The sequence below is a fragment of the Eleutherodactylus coqui genome, chromosome 12 (genome assembly GCF_035609145.1).
Source record: "Eleutherodactylus coqui strain aEleCoq1 chromosome 12, aEleCoq1.hap1, whole genome shotgun sequence".
NCBI lineage: Eukaryota > Metazoa > Chordata > Amphibia > Anura > Eleutherodactylidae > Eleutherodactylus > Eleutherodactylus coqui.
The window spans coordinates 48,978,208-48,997,733 of NC_089848.1; the positions used below are offsets into that span (position 1 = coordinate 48,978,208).

The 19,526-nt window shown below is 43.7% G+C and overlaps 1 protein-coding gene across 1 annotated transcript in view; it reads left to right on the forward strand.

Annotated features, from left to right (window-relative positions):
- AZI2 (5-azacytidine induced 2) overlaps positions 1 to 12,209 on the forward strand; it is a 45,238-nt gene extending 33,029 nt beyond the window's left edge. Inside the window, exons 7-8 of the mRNA XM_066585344.1 lie at positions 3,602 to 3,729; positions 6,328 to 12,209. Coding sequence (XP_066441441.1) covers positions 3,602 to 3,729; positions 6,328 to 6,707 — 508 coding nt within the window. The 3' untranslated portion in view covers positions 6,708 to 12,209. The remainder of the gene's footprint in view (positions 1 to 3,601; positions 3,730 to 6,327) is intronic.
- Positions 12,210 to 19,526: the final 7,317 nt, after the last annotated feature.

Sequence of the window (19,526 nt, forward strand, 5' to 3'; positions counted from 1 at the left end):
TATTGGATGCTTTGAGATATATGTATGGTTTCAGATTACAGGGCGCATACAGTGACTGTTTTGGTTGGTGTCGGCTTTGGGTCATTTTTTCTTTATATTTTATTCTGTTTTTCTTTTTACTTATTCCTGTAACTATTTTTTTTTTTTTAACCGCCAATGACCCCCATGATGTTGTCATATAAGACTTCTGAGGGTCATTCACTATATATATAATAATCATAATAATTTTTGTAATTACACACTTTTCCACTGTAGCTAGGACATCCATAGGAGCCCCAGTCACATGGTAAAGCATCCCCTTGTAGTGCCAATAGTCACCAGCAGAGCTGATCAGGGTCTGCTAGGACCCTGCAGTTCTGCTATAACATTGGGGTGGACTCGGCAGTCACGTGATTACCAGCTCAAGTAGTGGAAGAAACCATCCCACTTTCACTTCTACCCGGGAAAGGAGAAGGTAAAAGCGGTTCTCAGATGTGACTGACAGCTGAGAACCCGACCATCTCCTGCTTGATTGCAGGGGCTTTAATCCCGCGCCATAATTCTATCGGTTGGGATTAACTCTTTCCAATCCATTTATTTTAATCCATTCTCCCCAGCTCCAAATAAATTGGAGCTGGGGAGAATGGATGATAAAAAATACATTTTCCCTTTACCCTCCTGATCTGTCAGAGCTCAGAAGGGTGCAGGTGCTCACTGCACTGTCGGGGGAATGCGAAAGGAAATACTTACCTTCTGCCTCCCGCCTCGACAATCATGTGACAGCTGGGGTCAGGTGGCACCCAGCGGTCACATGATCGCCAGGCAGAATGCGGAAGTAATACTTCCGCATTCTCCCTTCAGGCTCCCGGCTCGGCGTTCATGTGACAGCTGGGGGTCAGGTAACACCGGCCGCAATCTCTCTGCATTACATAACGCTAACTAAGCGCTATGTAATGTGTAAAGGAGAAGGCAGAAAGGGTTAAAAACCCTTTCTGCCTTCTCGGGGGTCCTTGATGAGGATCAGTGCAGGAGTGCATCTGCACCCGATGTGTCTGATGATGGGGGTGCAGATGTACTCCTGCACTGCAGTGTCGGGCCTGTCCCGACATCGGAGCTGTGGAGGGAAATGATGTCGGGGCAGGCCTGGGCCAAGTGCCATAAATTTACCGCTCTTAGTCCTTAAGGGGTTAAATGAGGAAAATTTAGCTTCTACCTTTATCAGAATTTTTTTGCCTTCCTCTGGATCAACATTGGGAGTCAACAGGCTGAACTCTATGGGCATGTCTTTTCAGCCTTACATACTATTACTATGTTTCTTCTAGATACGGTAGAATCCAAGTAGTAAGGGTTTGGCACGTTAGGCTACGATGTGCGTACGTTGTCTGCTTGTGGCCTACAGATGGAGGGCTATTTTCTTCTCCATTCAAGCAGCGTAACAATCTTTTTTTTTTGTTTGTTTGTTTTTTTTTTGTTTTTAATGACAGAACCCCTTTAATGGCTTATTATACCTTATACTTTTACTAAAGGAGTTGTGCAGATACGAATCTCGACCACAAGGGGGAGAACAAGGGCTGAGCTCAGGTCTTGTCCCATTAACCAGCCGCAATGTTTGTGCCATTTCCTCAAAGAGGCTAAATAAATTGATGCAAAACACTAAAAATAAATTAGAATAAATGTTCTGTGCTGCAGATTGTGCAGTTTTACTTGCCGTAGAGAAACATCTGCTTGCCTCCTAAAACCCCAGAGTGTTTGGCACGTAGGTGTAAGCCTCCTAATTAGCAACTTGAGGTCTAAAAATGCTGGAAATGTTTCCATATTCTCGTCTACTTAAGTGAAAGTATCTCTCTTTTTTTGGTTACTACAATTAGATTGTAGTTCATCGTAAAGCTTTAATGTTGGGGAATCCTTAAAGGGGTTGTACCACAATAACAAGTTATCCTCGACAGGATAGGGCATAACTTGCTGATCGGTGGGGGGTCTCGTCGCTGAGACTTCTGCTAATCTTGAGAATGGGACTCCTATGTCTCGCCCCTGTCACGCCGGGGGTCGCTGCTCCCAACACAGTGATGTCAGAATGAATGGAGTGCTGGATGAGTATGCGCGGTCAGCGCTCCATTTAACCCGGGTCAATTGAAATAGCTGTGTTACCCACTCATGTATCTCCGCAGTCCCATTAAAAGTGCATGGACTGCTTGTGCCCCCAGCGCTCCATTCGGTCTTCTCACTGTGAGGGTAGCAGTAACCTCACTGTGGGAATGACTGGGGACATGGGACACCTAGTCTCAAGATCGTTGGGGGTCTCATTAGTGAGGCCTCCACTGATCAGCAAGTTATCGCCTATCCTGCGGGTAGGGATAAACTTGCGATTTGTGATACAACTCCTTTAATGTTTTAAGGGTGTTTTCATTAGGGATAGGTCCCCAATATTTCAGCGGAGGCGATCCAGCTCTCAAGATGCCTGTTGATCAACTGTTTTGAAGAGACCACACCACTTTTTGAACAGTACCTCATCACTGCATACCAGGTACGGCACTATACATTTCACAGCGGTGGTACGTTGTTTAGCTGCTCAATCCTACTCACTGGAATGGAACAAAGTCGCTCTCTCAGGCCACGTGACACATGAACGGGATGTCATTGGACTGAGAAGTCATGGCACTCATCCGAGCACCATGGTCTCTTCACCGATCAGATATTGATGACCTCTATCCTGGATAGGTCATCCGTATTGGAGTTCTAAAAAACTTTTAATAGAAGTCATAGGTTTCTTTTTAGTCTATACTGGATGGTAATAAATCTGAATAGGTTGCTGTTACCATCTTGGTGGTGCAGGGTGTTAAGGCAGCAGAAATGCAGTCCTAAGCTCTCGCTCACGACCTGAAGGTTGCGGGTTCGAGGTCGACTCAGCCTTCTGATGACTGCGGAAGGCAATGGCAAACCACCCCCCAAAAACAGTTTGCCCAAGTCATGATTTGGTGCTTGCATTAGGGGGGACTTTACCTTTTACCATCTTAAAGGGGTTGGCCACTTTCTTGCTAATGATAAATGTGCTTGTAAGATAAGTTTTAGGGCACTTGGTAATCTAACCTTTCTTTAGATTGTTGCACAAAAAGTTATTTTCTGTCATAAGAAGAGGGGGTCACATATGTTCCCGAATGAATGGCGGGTCAATCATGCATCTGTGCGGATTCCCACTGATCTGCTAGTTACCCCCTATACTCCTGGATAGAAAACTTTGGTGTAATAACCGTTTAACGTTCCGTGCCGTTTTCTATATTTGGTAAGCTGCACCCCTATATCCGGTAAGTCTACTGCGCCGTCGGCTCGGCCCCAACCCTTCAAGCACACGGTCTGTGCCGTTGGGAATGTAACGCAGGTGCAGCTCCTATACATATGTTATACATACCGGTGTCTGTTTATAGCATGTCCTAAACGTTTGTATATATGAATCGGACCTCCTATAATGTACTGTACGTATACCTGTAGTAATGATGCTCTTTGTCAATATATACTGCGATGTATAAACTCTGAAGGAGCGGGTTGAGTCGTCCCCAGGCAGGTGAAGTGGAAGATGAAAGATGCTACTGGGCAGCAAATGAAAGCTTTGTATTTTGTGTTGTAGCAGCGAGAGCGGCATGCGGCAGGCGTACTGGGAGCTGAAGAAGGAAATGTCTAATTTACATCTAGTGACTGAGGTACAAGCTGAGGTGCTAAGAAAGCTGAAAGGAACCGTGGCTGCGACCAAGAAAGGCAAGTCACATTACTCGCTGTAATCAGACTCCTCCGAACCTCCTATCCCTGCAATGCCATTTAAAGAGCAACTGGCTATCATATCTCATCAGAATCTGGCTGTTTGAGGCTGGCGCGTCGCAGCGTATTAGGGCTGCAGCTGCCCGACTTCTGCTTTAGCTTCCGTCTCATGCTGCATACTGGTCAACTTCACACATAAAGGTGTTGCTGATGTGTTTTTTCTGCTGCGCTGTATTTTGTTCCCCTTGTGGCTTTTTTTCTCTCAGCCAGTCTAAGTGTACAGGCAGAGGTGTTAACAGTTTATTTGTATTTGACCTTTTACCATATTTGCCGTGCATAAAAACAATGCAAATAGTTCTCATCCAAGTTTCTCTATTGTCCTCTGTCAAGCCAGGAAAAACTCACCGGTAGAAAACCATTTAGGTGAAGGTGGCTTTTTGTTAATTTTTTAATTTTAGTTTTAGTTTTTCTTTAGCTTCCTGCTTTACTTGCAAGGGTTGTGTAGCTAGAGCTCTTATATGAATGAGCGCTCCATCTTGTTGTCCTTCTACTGAGGATGTGGATTATTTACTTGGGTCTGATCCTCGATGTACACACAGAACCCCTTGGGATCGGCACTCAGTAATACATTAAATATAGTATACACCACCAATGTGGCTTGAAATGGAGATGCTGAGTCTGCACTTATGTCATGAATGTCTTTTAAAGTGGTTGGTCCATTTCTAAGATTGATCGACCTCTCCTCAGTATAGTTCAGCACTAGCTGATCGGCGGGGCCGCGATTCTAATCAAAGAAGCTCTTTTGTTGTCAGAAGTAGACGGCTCCATACGTCGCACAGTGGCCTGGAGTTGTGCTGCTAGCTAAGTCTTACTGAAACAAATGTACTAAGCCTGCAGTGCCAACCCAGGCCACTGCGCAATGTATGGAGCTGTCTGTTTCAGGGGACAAAACTGCTTCGTACAATAGAATAGTGGTCCTGTCGATTCCCCTTTTAAGTTGTATTTCCATAAATCTATTATCTTAACCCCTTTCTGCTGCAGCAAATAAGCACATTGGGGCTATTTTAATAAATTTAGGTCCCGTACAGCTTTCCTGTTTGTATATAGTAGGGTTCTTAATTTGCTGGTGAGTTTGGGAGCTTTCAAATGGGAAGATGGAACAATACCTCTATAGCGCCACCTATTGGAAGGCAACTTTTCATTCATGTCAATGTCAGACTTTTTAACAAGATTTGTAACCATGACTGGGAAGTGTGAGCCAAAGCCAGAGTCTTCTCCATAAGGAACAGATAACCATACACAGACAGCTGTTTCAGGGTTTTTGCCCCTCATCAGTGTGCAGTAGTTTTTGGCTTGGCCAGTGAGAGCCTATGACAAGCAGAGCACCTAGAAGATGTGAGGAGACTTACAAGGCCACATATGCCCCTCTGGGAAATATGCAAATGAAAAGATGGAGCAATACCTCTTCAGTGCCACCTATTGGAAGGCAGCATTACTGCATCTCAATGTCAGTATCCTCACAACTTCTAGGTGCTCTCCCTAAGGAGAAATGATACCCTTCCTGACCCACATCTATAGACTTCTTACGAGCCAAGCCAGGAATCTTAATGAGGGGCAAAATCCCCAAAACAGTGTGTCTGTGCATGGTTCTCTAAGTCTGGAGAAGACTCTGTTAGAAGGCTTGTTCAAAGTCTGAGAATCGTGAGCCAAAGTCTGACATTGACTTGCAGGAATGCTGGATTCCAATAGGTGGCGCTGTAGAAGTATTGTCCCGTCTTCCTCTTTGCATATTTCCCAGGGGAGCATGCATGGCCTTATAAGACTCCTTACACCTTCTAGGTACTATCCCTAAGGACAAATGATACCCTTCCTGGGATCTTTCAGGGATGATCTGAACTTCCCCACAAGCCAGTGTATGAAATATTGGTGTACTTCTGCCCTCGGGAGGAGTGATACCATTGCAAATCTTTTAGCTCCTTATCTATTGACTATCTGAACAATCTGAGACTCTATTCGCACTGCCATATTGGCTTCTGTGGTTACAGGAAACTTGGGAGAATTTCTAGTATGGATTTTAGAATGTTTTTAAGTTTCCATTTGTTATGTACTGACTAGTATAGCAGAGCATGCTGTTACTGCAGGTACCAAAGAGCAAGGGAGTAGACAAGTGTGAACCAAGCCTTGCATAGATCCAAAATATGTCCCACGTAGCATGAAGACCATATGAAGGTTTTTTTTTCTGTATAAAACCTTTAGAAAAATACATACATTGGCCCTCTGAATGCCTGTGGCTCTGTGCTACTTGGCATTGCTGGGTGCATGATGGTAAAAGCGGACAGAGCCTTAGGCCTCAAATGTCCCCAAGGTTCTGTTATCTTTACCTACAGAAATAGTGCAGTCAAAATCCTAGAACCCCAGTGGTACCCCACTGTAAGTCACTGGAGTAGACCAGTCACCCTTTGGATCCACCATATGATGGATTTGACATGACACAGTGTGATGCAAACTCTTGATTTTTCTCAAGTTTTGTAAATGAAAAGACGTTTACACTGTGCGACTGCACGCTATGAGATAATTAGAAGTATGTTCCTCTTGCAGCTTCCCGCGGCCCAGTACAATGTGAAGAGGACCTGGAAAGGACCTTCAGTAAACTGCGGATAACAGCTGGCCGAGTCACATACCAAAAGATGGCGTCGCCTAAAGAACAGGAGCTTCATAGTGCCGCCTGTGCGCCACCGCCAAGCGAAAGTACATTGTCTGAAAAGCCAGAGACTACACAGGGGACAATTGAGAGACCGGTTCCATTAGGTGGAACAGACTGCGATGAGACTGACTCCTACCAAAAGTCAGGTTCTGAAGAAAATTCTTGGGTGATCCCGAGTCCTCCAAAGCCCAGCGAGACCCTGTTCTGGGAGATTAAGAATGCATCCAGCAGCCCTGGCCAGTATTATAATCCAAATTATACCTTCGAGAGCTAAGAAAATGGTCCCAATATATTCGTGTGCAATCCACTGCGCCTCTAAAGGCTTTCTTGCATATCTAGGTAATTAATGCAATTTGTAGATTTATAGCCAGTCTTGGAGGGGTTTTCTGAAAGGGAGATTCAGAGGTTTTTTTTTTTTGGTTTTTTTTTTAATGCAGGGAATGTTGAAAAATAAAGGGCCACTCCAGTGAATTTTTCCCCCATTCATTATGTATCTATCTATCCCCCTAGTCTGTATATATCAGCTAGTATTACATTGCTTACTTATTCCTTTCTGTCAGAGGTTAGGCGTTTCATTGTCTTCAGATGGTCATGTGATCTCAATTCTGACCAGCGCAGATTTACTTAGGTTTATGTGTTCTGTTTTTTAGCCAGTTTTCAGTCTGTGTGATGCTGTTACATGGACCCTACCACAGAAACTCCTTAGAGGGGGACACGGACATCTCCGTCACAGTAAATGATCACATAGTTATAATAGAGGAGATCACGGCTCATCCTCCTGACTGTATACTTTTGATCTGTAGCTTATTTAGAAGAAGATAGAATGTAATGATAATTAAACTGTCCACCCAGCATGCAGAAATGGTATAACCTCTGCTAATGCTGTGCTGATGGATCATGGGATAGATATGAAAGCGAAAGCTGAAATCTCAGATGGGAGGCTACACTGCATGTACATTATTGCAATACACTGAGAAAACGGGCAATGTGACATGCAATCGGGTGAGGGGGAAGGGATGTAAAAATGTGTTTTAGCTCGAGTGGCCCTTTAAAAAACACTCGATTGCTTAGCAGTTCAGCGCTTGCACTCTGTTCCTCCCTGAGGGACTTTGTTCACATGGCTGCGACATGACCACTGCAGCCAATCGGTGGCCTCAGCAGTGTACGGCATAAGCCTGCTGAGGCTAGTAATTGGCTGCAGCAGTCACATGGGTATACGGACACCTCACTACTGCGGCCCTGGAAACTTAGCCCAGTGGAGCGGACTGGAGCTGCGCCAGCAGGGAATGGACCCACTGAGTATACCTTTTATTTTACAACATTTCCTGCATTTGGGAAGTAAATGCATAGATCTCCCTCTCAGACAGCCCCTCTAATGAGCTCCTTAAGGACATTTACAGGTTCTTTCAAGCACTTTATGATTTTTCTTTTTTGTTAATTTAATACAATAGTTTGGGAGGACTCCGTGTTAGGACATCATCAGTATCAGTGGTTCTCGAAGGAGAACTTGTGTGCCAGGAACATGATATGGTCTATTTTTAATAAAGCTCTAGTATTGATGAGTGGTAAAGGAACGGTCTGGCAGTACGTCGCATTGAAAACTTGCTGGATTTTTCTGTGTACATAAATAGTTGTAAATTTCTAAATGATTTTTGTTCCTTCTTGCCTCACACTCACAGGGGTCCAGGAAGCTGGGGTATGAAGTTGTGTAAAACCAACACACTGTAGGCTCATAGACTCACTCTTGTCAGAGCTGAGAAACAATCCACTTGGTTCCACCATCCGCGAGAGCTGTATGCTAGCATCAATCTTCTCTTGTAGACTGCTTTCCAGATGTGTAGTCTGGACCGCCCCCCAGAAGAGAAATTTGGCTACGTAGTCAGGATCTCCTCCCTCAGCAGATCCTAAGTAGACTGATCAGGGGGCGTCCAGATTGTACAGTCTGAATACTGTGTAGCAATTTTTTTTGCAATTCTTTCATTTAGCATATTCCCTTAGTTAAATTGCAGGACTTGATATGACTGACCATGTAAGACCACCTTAAACTAGTCTGATGTTCTGCCTGGTCACAAGTGTTGACTCACAATATAACATGTCAGTTGGTGCTTCACACAGGAAGATAATCGTTGGCATGAGGATGAATGATTTTTACATCAGTTTGTTTACATACCAATTGTACTTGTTGGCAGCACATTCCCGTTTACACTGGGGGATGTACTGGCAACGCATCAGAATTTTTAGGTCTGCTTTAAAATGAATGAGCGTTTCAATTGACCTGTAATACTAGGAGCAAACACCATGCAGTGTCTGGTGCTGTGCCTACTACCACATGAATAGGCCGTGGTGCCTGGGCAAGTGCTGTGGCCCCTTCAAACACCTGATCATCTGGGGGTCTGAACCCTCATTCCCTACCGACCTGATATTCGTATTTAGTAGCTGATGGTCATGTTCATAAACAACATTTTAAGTCCTGGAAAAAAAGAAACTCATTCAAAGAGGTTTTTCTACGAAGCGCATTTATAAATGTATGATTGCTGGGACAAGCAAAGCAGCGAATGAATGAAGTAGCGGCAACCATGCGTGACCCACTACGCCATTCGCTGTATATGGAGATAACTTGGCTATCTGTTGGCCCAATGTTCGCTATGAATAGCGATACCTCATTGCAATACATACGTACGCCGATGTATCATCATAGCGAACACAGGTTTTTAATAAAAAAAAAAAAAAAAAAGGTTTGGACAAGAGGGATTTTTTTTTTTTTTTCACTTTCCCCTCTTTAAAAAAAACAAAAACACATTTGGTATCTCCGCCTCCATAATGACTTGTACAATAAATTGAACACACCATTAATCCCGCAGAGCAAAAACTACTTAAAAAACGCAGCCCAAACCTTATTTTGTCCAATTTGCCTCCAGAAAAGATGTAAAAGTAATAAAGAAAAGTATGTACCCTAAAATGGTACAAATAAAAACTACAGCTTGTCACACAAAAACAAACCCACACAGAGCGCCGGAGATGTAAAAACAAAAAGTTATAGGGCTTTGAATCCATTGATGCAAAAACCGCAATTTCCAAAAAAAATTATTGTGGGGGAAAAAACCTGTAAACATATATACATATTTTAGATATTGTCAGAATTGTACCAATACACAAAAACTGGTCATGCTGAATGATTTAACACTGTAGAAAAATATAAAGGTAAACAATGGCAGGATTCTAATAATGCATTGTGTCCCCAAACAAATGGTACCAATCAAAACTAGAGCTCATCGTAGAAAGCAACAATCCTTCATACGACCATGTCGACGGAAAAATAGAGTAGGAATGAAGGGCTTTTGAAAAGTGGATATGAAAATCCCCAGAAAATTGTAGCCTCCTTAATTCCAAAATAGGCTGTGCCCATAAGGGGTTAAAGAGAATCCCTCAGATTGAACATATGCTGGAAGATTAGACTGCTATAGGGCAGGAGGAGCTGAGCAGCCAGTCAGTATAATGCTACTTCATAGGGCGAGAACTTCATGCAAGTTTTTTGTGCGTTGCGAGACGCATATAACCTGCATTAATAGGAACGCCATTCTTTTGAATGTTCTATCTTTCGGCTTTCCTTTGGAACACCTTGCCCATTGTTTTCAATGGGACCTTTAAAGACCTCGCATGCCATGTGATGTTTTCCATTGAAATCAATGGGAAACGCTTTCGATCCTCTGCACATGAAACACGCGCCTGAGGACCGCAATTTTACAGAGTTGATACAAGGCGTTTCCGAATGAAAAACACAAGTTGCCAAGTGCGATATCTGCCCGAGTTTCTCTGCCCAGTGTTACTCACCCGTGTAAATCCGGCCTAACTGCTATTTTTGTTTATATTTTTGCTTATTCTGGACTTGGGAGTCCAGTGGGCAGTCCTAGTGGTTATGGACAGCTGTGTATACACACATGGAAGGTGTCCATCATGGAGTCACTCTGTCCATTGGACTCCTAAAGCATAGAATAAACAGTTGTTTCCAGTTACCGTATATACTCAAGTATTAGCCGACCCGAGTATAAGCCGAGTCAATAGGGTTTACCACAAAAAACTGGTAAACCTTACTGACTCGACTATAAGATGAGCTCTACTGGGTAAAGAAAAAATGCAATACTCACCTCCCAGCCGACGTCTGTGTCCCCGGCGCGATGGTCTCCCCAGGGGTGCCGCAAGCTGCTTGAGAATTCTCCCCGCTGTCATCTCCCTGCTAGGCTTTGAATTCCCCCACTGTCAGCTCTGTGTAAGTAAGCGCTGTGATTGGATCAAGCGCCAGCCAATTACAGCCAGCGCTCAATAAACCAATCGCAGCCATTTAGTGATGTCATCCACTTAATGGCTGTGAATGATCGAGCACCGGCTGTGATTGGCTGGCGCTCGATCCAATCACAGAGCTTACCTAAGCAGTGCTGACAGCGGGGTAATTCAAAGACAAGCAGGGAGATGACAACGGGGAGAATGCTCAAGCAGCCGGCTGCCCCGCTGGGAAGAACATCGCGCTGGGGACACAGACGCAGCTTGTGAGGTGAGTATTACAGGGTTTTTTTTTTTGTTTTTTTTTATATCTCACTCGAGTATAAGCCGAGGGGGGCTTTTTTAGCATAAAAAAAGTGCTGAAAAACTAGGCTTATACTCGAGTTTATATGGTATATGGATTTTTTTTTTGCACAACTAATAAAGCTGCTCCGTTCCTTGTGCTTTATGACCTGATGCTGTTAACAATCCAATCTAACATCGGCATATCCCTTTAAGAGCAGCTTTAGACACAGCAATTTTTGAGAAAAAATACCCTTCTGCATGTGTTTTTTATTTTAAATCCAAAGCCCGAAGTAGATTTAAATGATAGGGGAAATACAGTGTAAAGAAGGACTTGTACGAATAGCTGCTGGATCCACTTTTGGCTCAAACTATAAAAACATGACACTGGAATTAAAAAAAATACCACCTTTATTCTATTTCAGGGTTTTTGTCTTTTTTTTTTTCAAACGCATGTTTTGTGATCTTCTTGCTCATAGTTTTACTACTTTTGTAGCAAAAAAAAGCTGTATTCAGAAGTAAGCTGTAACGCCCTACAAGCACTATTTTTTGTAGTGGCATTTTTTTGTGCTTTGGTGGGTCCATGACATTTTATTTATAACACGGCATGCTGTAAGTGTGACTTTTTTTCCCCCAGGTGCTTACCCATTGACTTCTTTATGGGGAAAAATAAAATTGAAAAAAAAAACTGTCTATAGTTAAAGAAAGAAAAAGGAAATAAATTAATGTTCTTTTTTGTTAACTAGAAAAAAGTTGCAAAAAAACGGGAAGGAAGTCTTAGTGTGATTTCACTCAGTGTTTTTAAAAAAGTCCTCTGCAGTTTTTGGGAACAACTTTTTATCCATAACCAGAAATGGAGCCTTCAGAAAGGCGAAGTCCCCGTACATTTCCCCTTTCCTGTTTGAATCCACTCCTGGATTTGGCTCAAAGAACGGCATGAAAAAATGCTGCAAAGGTTGCAACGTTTTTTAAAACCGTGTGATCCTGGCCTTAAGGTTGTAATGACGGTGAAGGTTTACCTGCCTGCTTCCACTCATAACCCAGTGATTGTCACTTTACAAAGCCATCTGAGATCAGTGAAGACTAATATGCAGGACATATTAATCCTTGTGCACAAGAAATCATTAACTGTCCTAGAGAGAAATTCTACGTAGGTTATGATATGCATTTATTTTTGTGTTTTTCCGACTGAAAAAAATAAATTTTTATTATGGTATCTTTGCCTTTTTCATTACTTTTTTTTTTTTTTTTTAAGGGAAATAATTTATCCCATGGCTGTATTACTTGCAGTGTATATATCTGTTATGAAGACCAAGCAAGAACTTACAGCATGAAGATGAAATGTATCACTGTGTGGTCCCGGAATTCTGTATAGTAAAGGCTATGTGGTCCACTCTGTATAGTCACTAGTAATGCTTCTAGAGGAGAATACTTCTGGACTTGCAGAGTTTGGAGCACACTGATTTTGTCAGATTTGTAAAGTATTTGACAGAAAAGGCCTTCATAATGAGATTGTAAGAGCAAAGAGCTCAGGCATGTCTCTGGAAGCCTTAAAGGGGTTGTCCCGAGGCAGCAAGTGGGTCTATACACTTCTGTATGGCCATATTAATGCACTTTGTAATGTACATTGTGCATTAATTATGAGCCATACAGAAGTTATAAAAAGTTTTATACTTACCTGCTCCGTTGCTGGCGGCCTCGTCTCCATGGTGCCGACTAATTTTCGCCCTCCGATGGCCAAATTAGCCGCGCTTGCGCAGTCCGGGTCTTCTCCTCTTCTCTATGGGGCTCCGTGTAGCTCCGCCCCCTCACGTGCCGATTCCAGCCAATCAGGAGGCTGGAATCGGCAATGGACCGCACAGAAGCCCTGCGGTCCATGGAGACAGAGGATCCCGGCGGCCATCTTCAGCAGGTGAGTATGAAGACGCCGGACCGCCGGGATTCAGGTAAGCGCTGTGGGGGTTGTTTTTTTAACCCCTGCATCGGGGTTGTCTCGCGCCGAACGGGGGGGGGGGGGGGGGGGGGGTTAAAAAAAAAAAAAACCCGTTTCGGCGCGGGACAACCCCTTTAAGGTGCTTCTACACGGCACGTTTGAATTCCCACAATGCAGCAAGAATCTGAATGATTATCATTCAGTGTAAAGTAGTAAGTGCCGTGGCGCTTGAAAACCAATCAATGCAGTGCTTGATAAACCTGTGCGATGGCTGTGATAGGTTCTTCGAGCGCTGCCTTGACTGGCTGAGCTGTGGCGCTGGAGAACCAATCAGTCATAGTTTCCTGGAGGCGGGGTTTACGAACCCTGTTATCAAGAAACAATCTTCTGTCGGTGGCTGAGGACTGAAGCAAGAGCGTTGGAGCTCCGAAGACCAGTGGGAGGGACATGGACAGCGCCTGCTAGGATAGTATAAGACATCCCCTGAAAATAAGACCCCGTGTCTCTTTTGTGGCAAAAAAAATAATATAAGACAGGGTCCTATTTTGGAGGGAAACACAGTATCAATATTTCTGCTGATAGGTTCCCTTTAAAGTGAATCATCATGCTGAGTGTTTTAGCAGACGATCTGTGTGATGCCTTCACAGCTCGTACAAGACTTCGTTCTCCACATTCGGTCAGTACGGTTGTATCTTGCCTCCACCGGAAGAATAGGTGGAGACATAGGTTGGGGGGAGTCAGCTGCAGGGTACGAATAGGTAAAGGCCAGAGCTGGGGATTGACTTTCACGCACACACCTCCCCACATGCACCAACTATTTCCCTTGCAAGGTAACACATCTTGCAGCTGGACACTCTGCTCTCAGTATTCATGTCCCCGCTGGCAACACATCAGCAGCGGGCGGCTCTGCTGTAAGGCTGATCGCTGGTGTCCCTTCTGCTGTGTGGTGGAGACAGTGAAAGGGGAGGATGTAGTATTCAGCTACTGCTGAGAGACACACACGGACACTCCCTTCAGCTGCCACATCCCCCTGTGACATGGCTCTGGCAGATGACACCTCTGGCCTCTCTCTCCCAGCCAGTGGGGCAAGCTGGTGGGGAGAAACTGCGATGAGTGGCGCTATTGTGGGGGAGAACAGTGTTGGCAGCAGAGGCACCATGGAGGGACAGAGGGCGGCAGGCTGGAGAATTAAAGAGGGAAAGCAAAGGGGCATCGGTAGGGTACCAGAGCGGGGAGGAGAGCACAGAAGAGGTTGGAAGGTGAGGGGGGCACTGGAGCAGGGAGGAGAGTCACAGCCTGGCTGGCTGCAGCGGTCACAGGAACAACCAGAGCGGAGAAGAGATTGCAAGCTGAGAGGGGCATCATCAGCACGGTACCAAGGTGTTACCCGGCACTGGTCAGGTCTCCACCCATATTTGTGGTGGAGACAAGATACAACAAGTACCTACAAGATCTCCCCGAACCTGGTTTCACTGATGTTTTCCATTTCCGAATAAAAGCGGCCTTCAGAAAGTCCAAAAGCACTCCAATGTCCCATACTGATTGGTGGCTCATGTGACATTTCACCACTATAACCCGTTGGAAGTCTGTCAACTCTACACACTCCGATGCTTTCCTTACCTGTATGATACCTTCCTTTACACCCAATACCCAACACATCTGATTTTCATATCCCTTCCGCCTGACAACACAGGATTGGTGGGTATCCTAGTATTTTTGTCCACATAGTGTACCAGGGATCTTATACTTACAATAGTGAGAGCTCTCTGCTCTCCTCCACCTTGACCGAAATACAAGAGGAAACAGTTAAATTGGAGCTCTGAAGCTGAACCTGAACTTTTTAAAAATGATTAGAAACAAAAACTATTTTCCATACAGAAATATTCTGTCTTTGTTTTCTATAAATGTTAAGTGAATTGTTATCTGCACCCAAAAGCCGCATCAACATACTCCTGCTGCCTTCAATATAAGTGAATGATATTCAAAAACATCAAACCTATCGGCTTGTTGTCCTGATATCTTGTAGCTTTCCATTATCCTGCTCACATCTACTCTCTGTAAATAATGGGCGCAGTATCAGATGCTGAAACTTATTGTGACCAGTGAACACAACCGACTCGAGGGATTGCAATCTCTTGCAAAGTAATAGAACACAACTCAATATGCATAATACAAATCCTACTTGCTCGGCTTTAGCTGATAGAATCAACTACCTGTGTAATAACAAAGCAGAAGAAACTATTTCTCTTGTGACTGGTAGCATTCTCCTTGTGATCGCTAATGTAGCTTACTCTATACAGCTTGGTAATTAGTGATTTGGACACAATTTTCTAAAGTAATGAGAAAAAAAAATGATTGCATCCTTATTCCTGCATTGTTGTGTCATCCAGTCATGTAGAACGAGGGCCGCGCGATGTTTTATGGTTAGTTAATAAGACAGTTCGGTAAATACGCAGAATTATTTGTAATCAGAGTAAAGCATTTTATAAAACGATGGCGTCTTTATTAGTCATTTGAATGATTAGGAAAGGGGGTTAACCCCTTAGTGACCAGTCTTCTCATTCTCCATTCACATTAAAGCGTTTATTTTGGACTTCACCATGCAGCATTTTTTCCTCTGCCTTCTAAAATCCGTAACTTTATTTTTTGGTCTATATAGTTGTATGACTGAATGTTTGGGGGTAAATAGAATATATTAAAAACATATAGAATTTCTTTTGCTGTGGAGGAAACAAAACAGCAATTCCTCATTTTTGGAGTTTTGTTTCTATGACAGTCCTGTAGAAGGGCTCTTTAAAAGACAACCGTATGTGCAATTCCGCACAATTGAACTTGACGTATATGTGCAGTGAACAAGGTTGATTTGCATGCAAATTGGTACACAGGATGGTATATTTTGCGCACACAAGGTCTGTTCACACGCAAAACACCCCCACCCTGATTTAAAAGACTATGTAGCCTAATGAGGTCCAGATCTGTTTGATTCTTCATGGAATTGCTCAGCGTATTGCGCATACATGCACCTTCCATAGACTAAGGGTGCATTCATATGACTGCGTGCTGTAGGTACATAGGTGCGCACAAAATGGGCATGCCCACGTACGTGCACAAACGCGTGAATGCAGATCCGTGCAGCATTGATCTCAATGGGGCCGCGGCAGCTGCCTGTGGCCCCAATGAAAGCAATGGTCTGCTGGCAACCCCTGCAGTGATTTTCAGGAGAGGCCTCTAAATATAAGCCCTTTCCTGAAAATCATTCCTATCTGGTGTAAAAAATATATACTCATCACTCCGCTGCTTTCGGGGCTCAGGCTTGGGTCCCGTCACTGTAATGAAGTTCTTTCAGCAGGCGGAGATTTAGAATCCCCGCCCGCTGAAAGGGCTGCGTCTGATTGGCTGAGTGCTCAGCCAATCACAGGCAGCGCTCGGCTATTCATTGAATGACAGCTGAGCGCTGCCTGTGATTGGTCACAGCGCTCAGCCATTCAAGAACTTCATTACAGTGACCGTACCCAAGCAGCTAGACGTGCCTGAGCCCTGGCAGCAGCGGAGAGGTAAGTATGTATTTTTTTTTTATTTTTCACTACAGCTAGGATTGATTTTCAGGGAGGGGCTAATGTTTAAAACCCTTCCCTGAAAATCACTGCGGGGTCGCAGGCATCCTCTTGCTTTCTATGGGGCGGCAGCAGCGGCGGCGACCCCATTGAAAGCAATGTGACAGCTTTGAGATCCTCTGCCACAATGGTGACAGTTGTGTCAGGGGATTCTTTACTCCCCGCAGGGAGTCCTTGTCACTGAACACTGTTACGGGAATACCAAATTACGTAACTTTGTTTTGTTAATTTTGTGCAGTAAAAACATTTTTTTTAAATAATTTTTTCCCCACTATATTCTGAGTGCAATAGCTTTTTATTTTATTCTTTTCTGTAGACAGAGCTGTGTGAAAGTTTGTTTTACACAAGATGAGTTGACGATTTTATCGGTACAGTTTTGGGATATATACGATATTTTAATCACAATTTATTATTTTTGACAGGTGGTATGCATAAAAAACAGCAATTTGGGGTACTTTATTTTTTGCATGGCATTTACAATGTAAGCATCCAGAGGGAAGGTCCAGGATAAAACCTCTTGGGCCTGCTTCACACAGGCATAAACACATTTTCGCACACCTGAAGGCTGTGTTTTTGCGCAATGAGTGATGCTTTATCGCGTGCGCATCAGCATATTTTATAATACTTTTTGCCCTTGCAAGGCATGTACATTTGCGCACGGTTAACAAATGCACCAATTGAAATGGCTAACGAGTTTGAGATATGTTCTTTTTCCACCAGAAGTCCGCAGTGTTTCACATATCTCCTTGCATATTGCGCGCACGTTTGCACAACCACTGTTGACTTCAATGGGACCTTTGATGTGCAAATACACAGAAATAGGTATTTTTTTTGCACACCCCAAATGGGTGCACAAATATGGAAATGTGAATGAGGATCACAAGTGTTTCCTATTGATATCAATGAGAAACATCATACTGCATGTTAGGGCCATGCAATGTCTTTTAAGGTCCAATTAAAAACAATAAACAAGGTGTTCAAAGGGAATGCCAAAAGATAGAACAGGCTGTCGCTTTTATCCTTGAACTTTGACCTAATCATGATGTCAAGTAGGTTTACTGTTTAAGATATGTTATAGCCATCCAGTTAAGAGACCTCATATTCCCCTAGTCCCCCTCCCCTTGCCCTATTCCCTATTAGGGTATAGCGAACCATTGCTTTATTATCTGACTGCAACTCAGATTAAATCTGTTACACCATCACTATGTATAGAAATAATTTCCTGAAACCTTGTATATCCAGGGTCATAGGAGTGTGTAAAAAAAAAAAGTCTGTACCCTATTTATGTTGGAAAACAAAACAAAAAGTTCCTGACCAGTTTAAAAGGTCTATTGTCCTTACATAATTAATCGTGAAGATGCGGTTGCGTACATCCGCAGACCACCTGCATTACAGAGTTGGCTAACTTGTGACCAAGATACTCCTTGACCAAAACTAATTTTTCTTGTTTTATTCGTACATTTGTTGGCCATTCTGATTATACTTTTGTGGAAGAGAATGACTGATGGTTCTCAATAGCCCACAAATTAGGAGGGTGGATTTATGGCTTTGGTACGCCCTCCGGATATTTTGCTCTGCATTGCGACTCCATGTCAAGTGATTTTGTGATTCAAGTACAAAGAATCTGTAAAAAAAACAAAACAACTCATTCAATCTTTTGGCATCTATGAACAAGGCATGGATCCTACAGTAGCATCGGTGTTTTGTACCTGCTGCTTTTACACAGATTTATCAGCACCGGAGATGAGGCAGAAGAATACTGTGTCATCAATAGGTGGGATTTTTTCTTCAAACAGTAACCAAATGATGAGTGCACAGGGTAAAAAAAAAAGAACTGCAATAGCCCCCGGGCGGAGTACCGGAGCTATGGAGAGGAGCAGGGCTCTCTAGTAGCCAACTCCAGAATTCATCTGGGAGCCCAAGGTTTCTGGATGAGCATCAGTGGTCCTATGACAGTTAAGGCCACATGGCACACAAGGAAGACAATATAGCCACATAGCATCTGGGCATTTATAGGTGGATAATTAGTAATATTCAATTTCCTTAATAGGTTTCAGTAGCTTTCACACACTTCATAGCCGATGTGTGGACTAGAATTAGTGCCATTAGGATTCAAGTCATAGATGTAATGTTGTCAAGTACCTTGAGGCCTCCAATAGTGTGCTGTCTGTTTTAATTCACGGGCAGCACATGGCCCCATTGTAGCCAACGGAGCTATGCAGACTGACGTTTTTGCGCATGGAGATCCCATGTCCTATTCCTGTCTGTATCACAGATGAGAAATCGAACGGACTAGCATGTATCTATACACTCAGTCTCCGGGACAAGTGTGAGCTGTCAGATTTACGTAACCAATCGCTCCTGTGCTTCCACACGCCAGAGATCTCTTCCGGCTGTCTGCCTCCATTCACTGTGAACAGGTAGTACAAAGATTGACTCCTGTTAACAATGGGCTAATAGTCGCTTGGGTTTTAGGTGAGATGAAAACCAAGCAATCTCGACAAGGCCCCCTTCACATGGGGGTATTTGCGCATGCAATACGCAGAGAATAGAACCCATCGTTCACATGCACATACTTTCCTGCACATTTCGGTCACACAAAAAAAACAACACAGCATGTTCTATTTTCCTGCAGATTTGCGCACCAAAAGTCCCCATTGATGTTAATGCGCGCAATAAACTAGGAGATGCGTGAAACAGTGCGCAAGAAAGAACAACACTTCTGGAACTCAGACTAATTAGCCATTTCATGCCTTGTACTCGGAAAAAGCACAGTAAAATACACCGATGGGCGTGCAAAAAAGCATAGTTAATTCTACAAAATGCTGCGCTCATGGGCACATAAATATACATACCCCTGTGTGACACCAGTCTTAGCGATTTCTCACTCAGCGCCCTGTGGGTGGTTGTGTGGGCACAGGCCAGCTATCCACGAAAATTGCTGTGTCCAGAAATTATTCGGGCGATAATCTGCCAATGTTAAGGT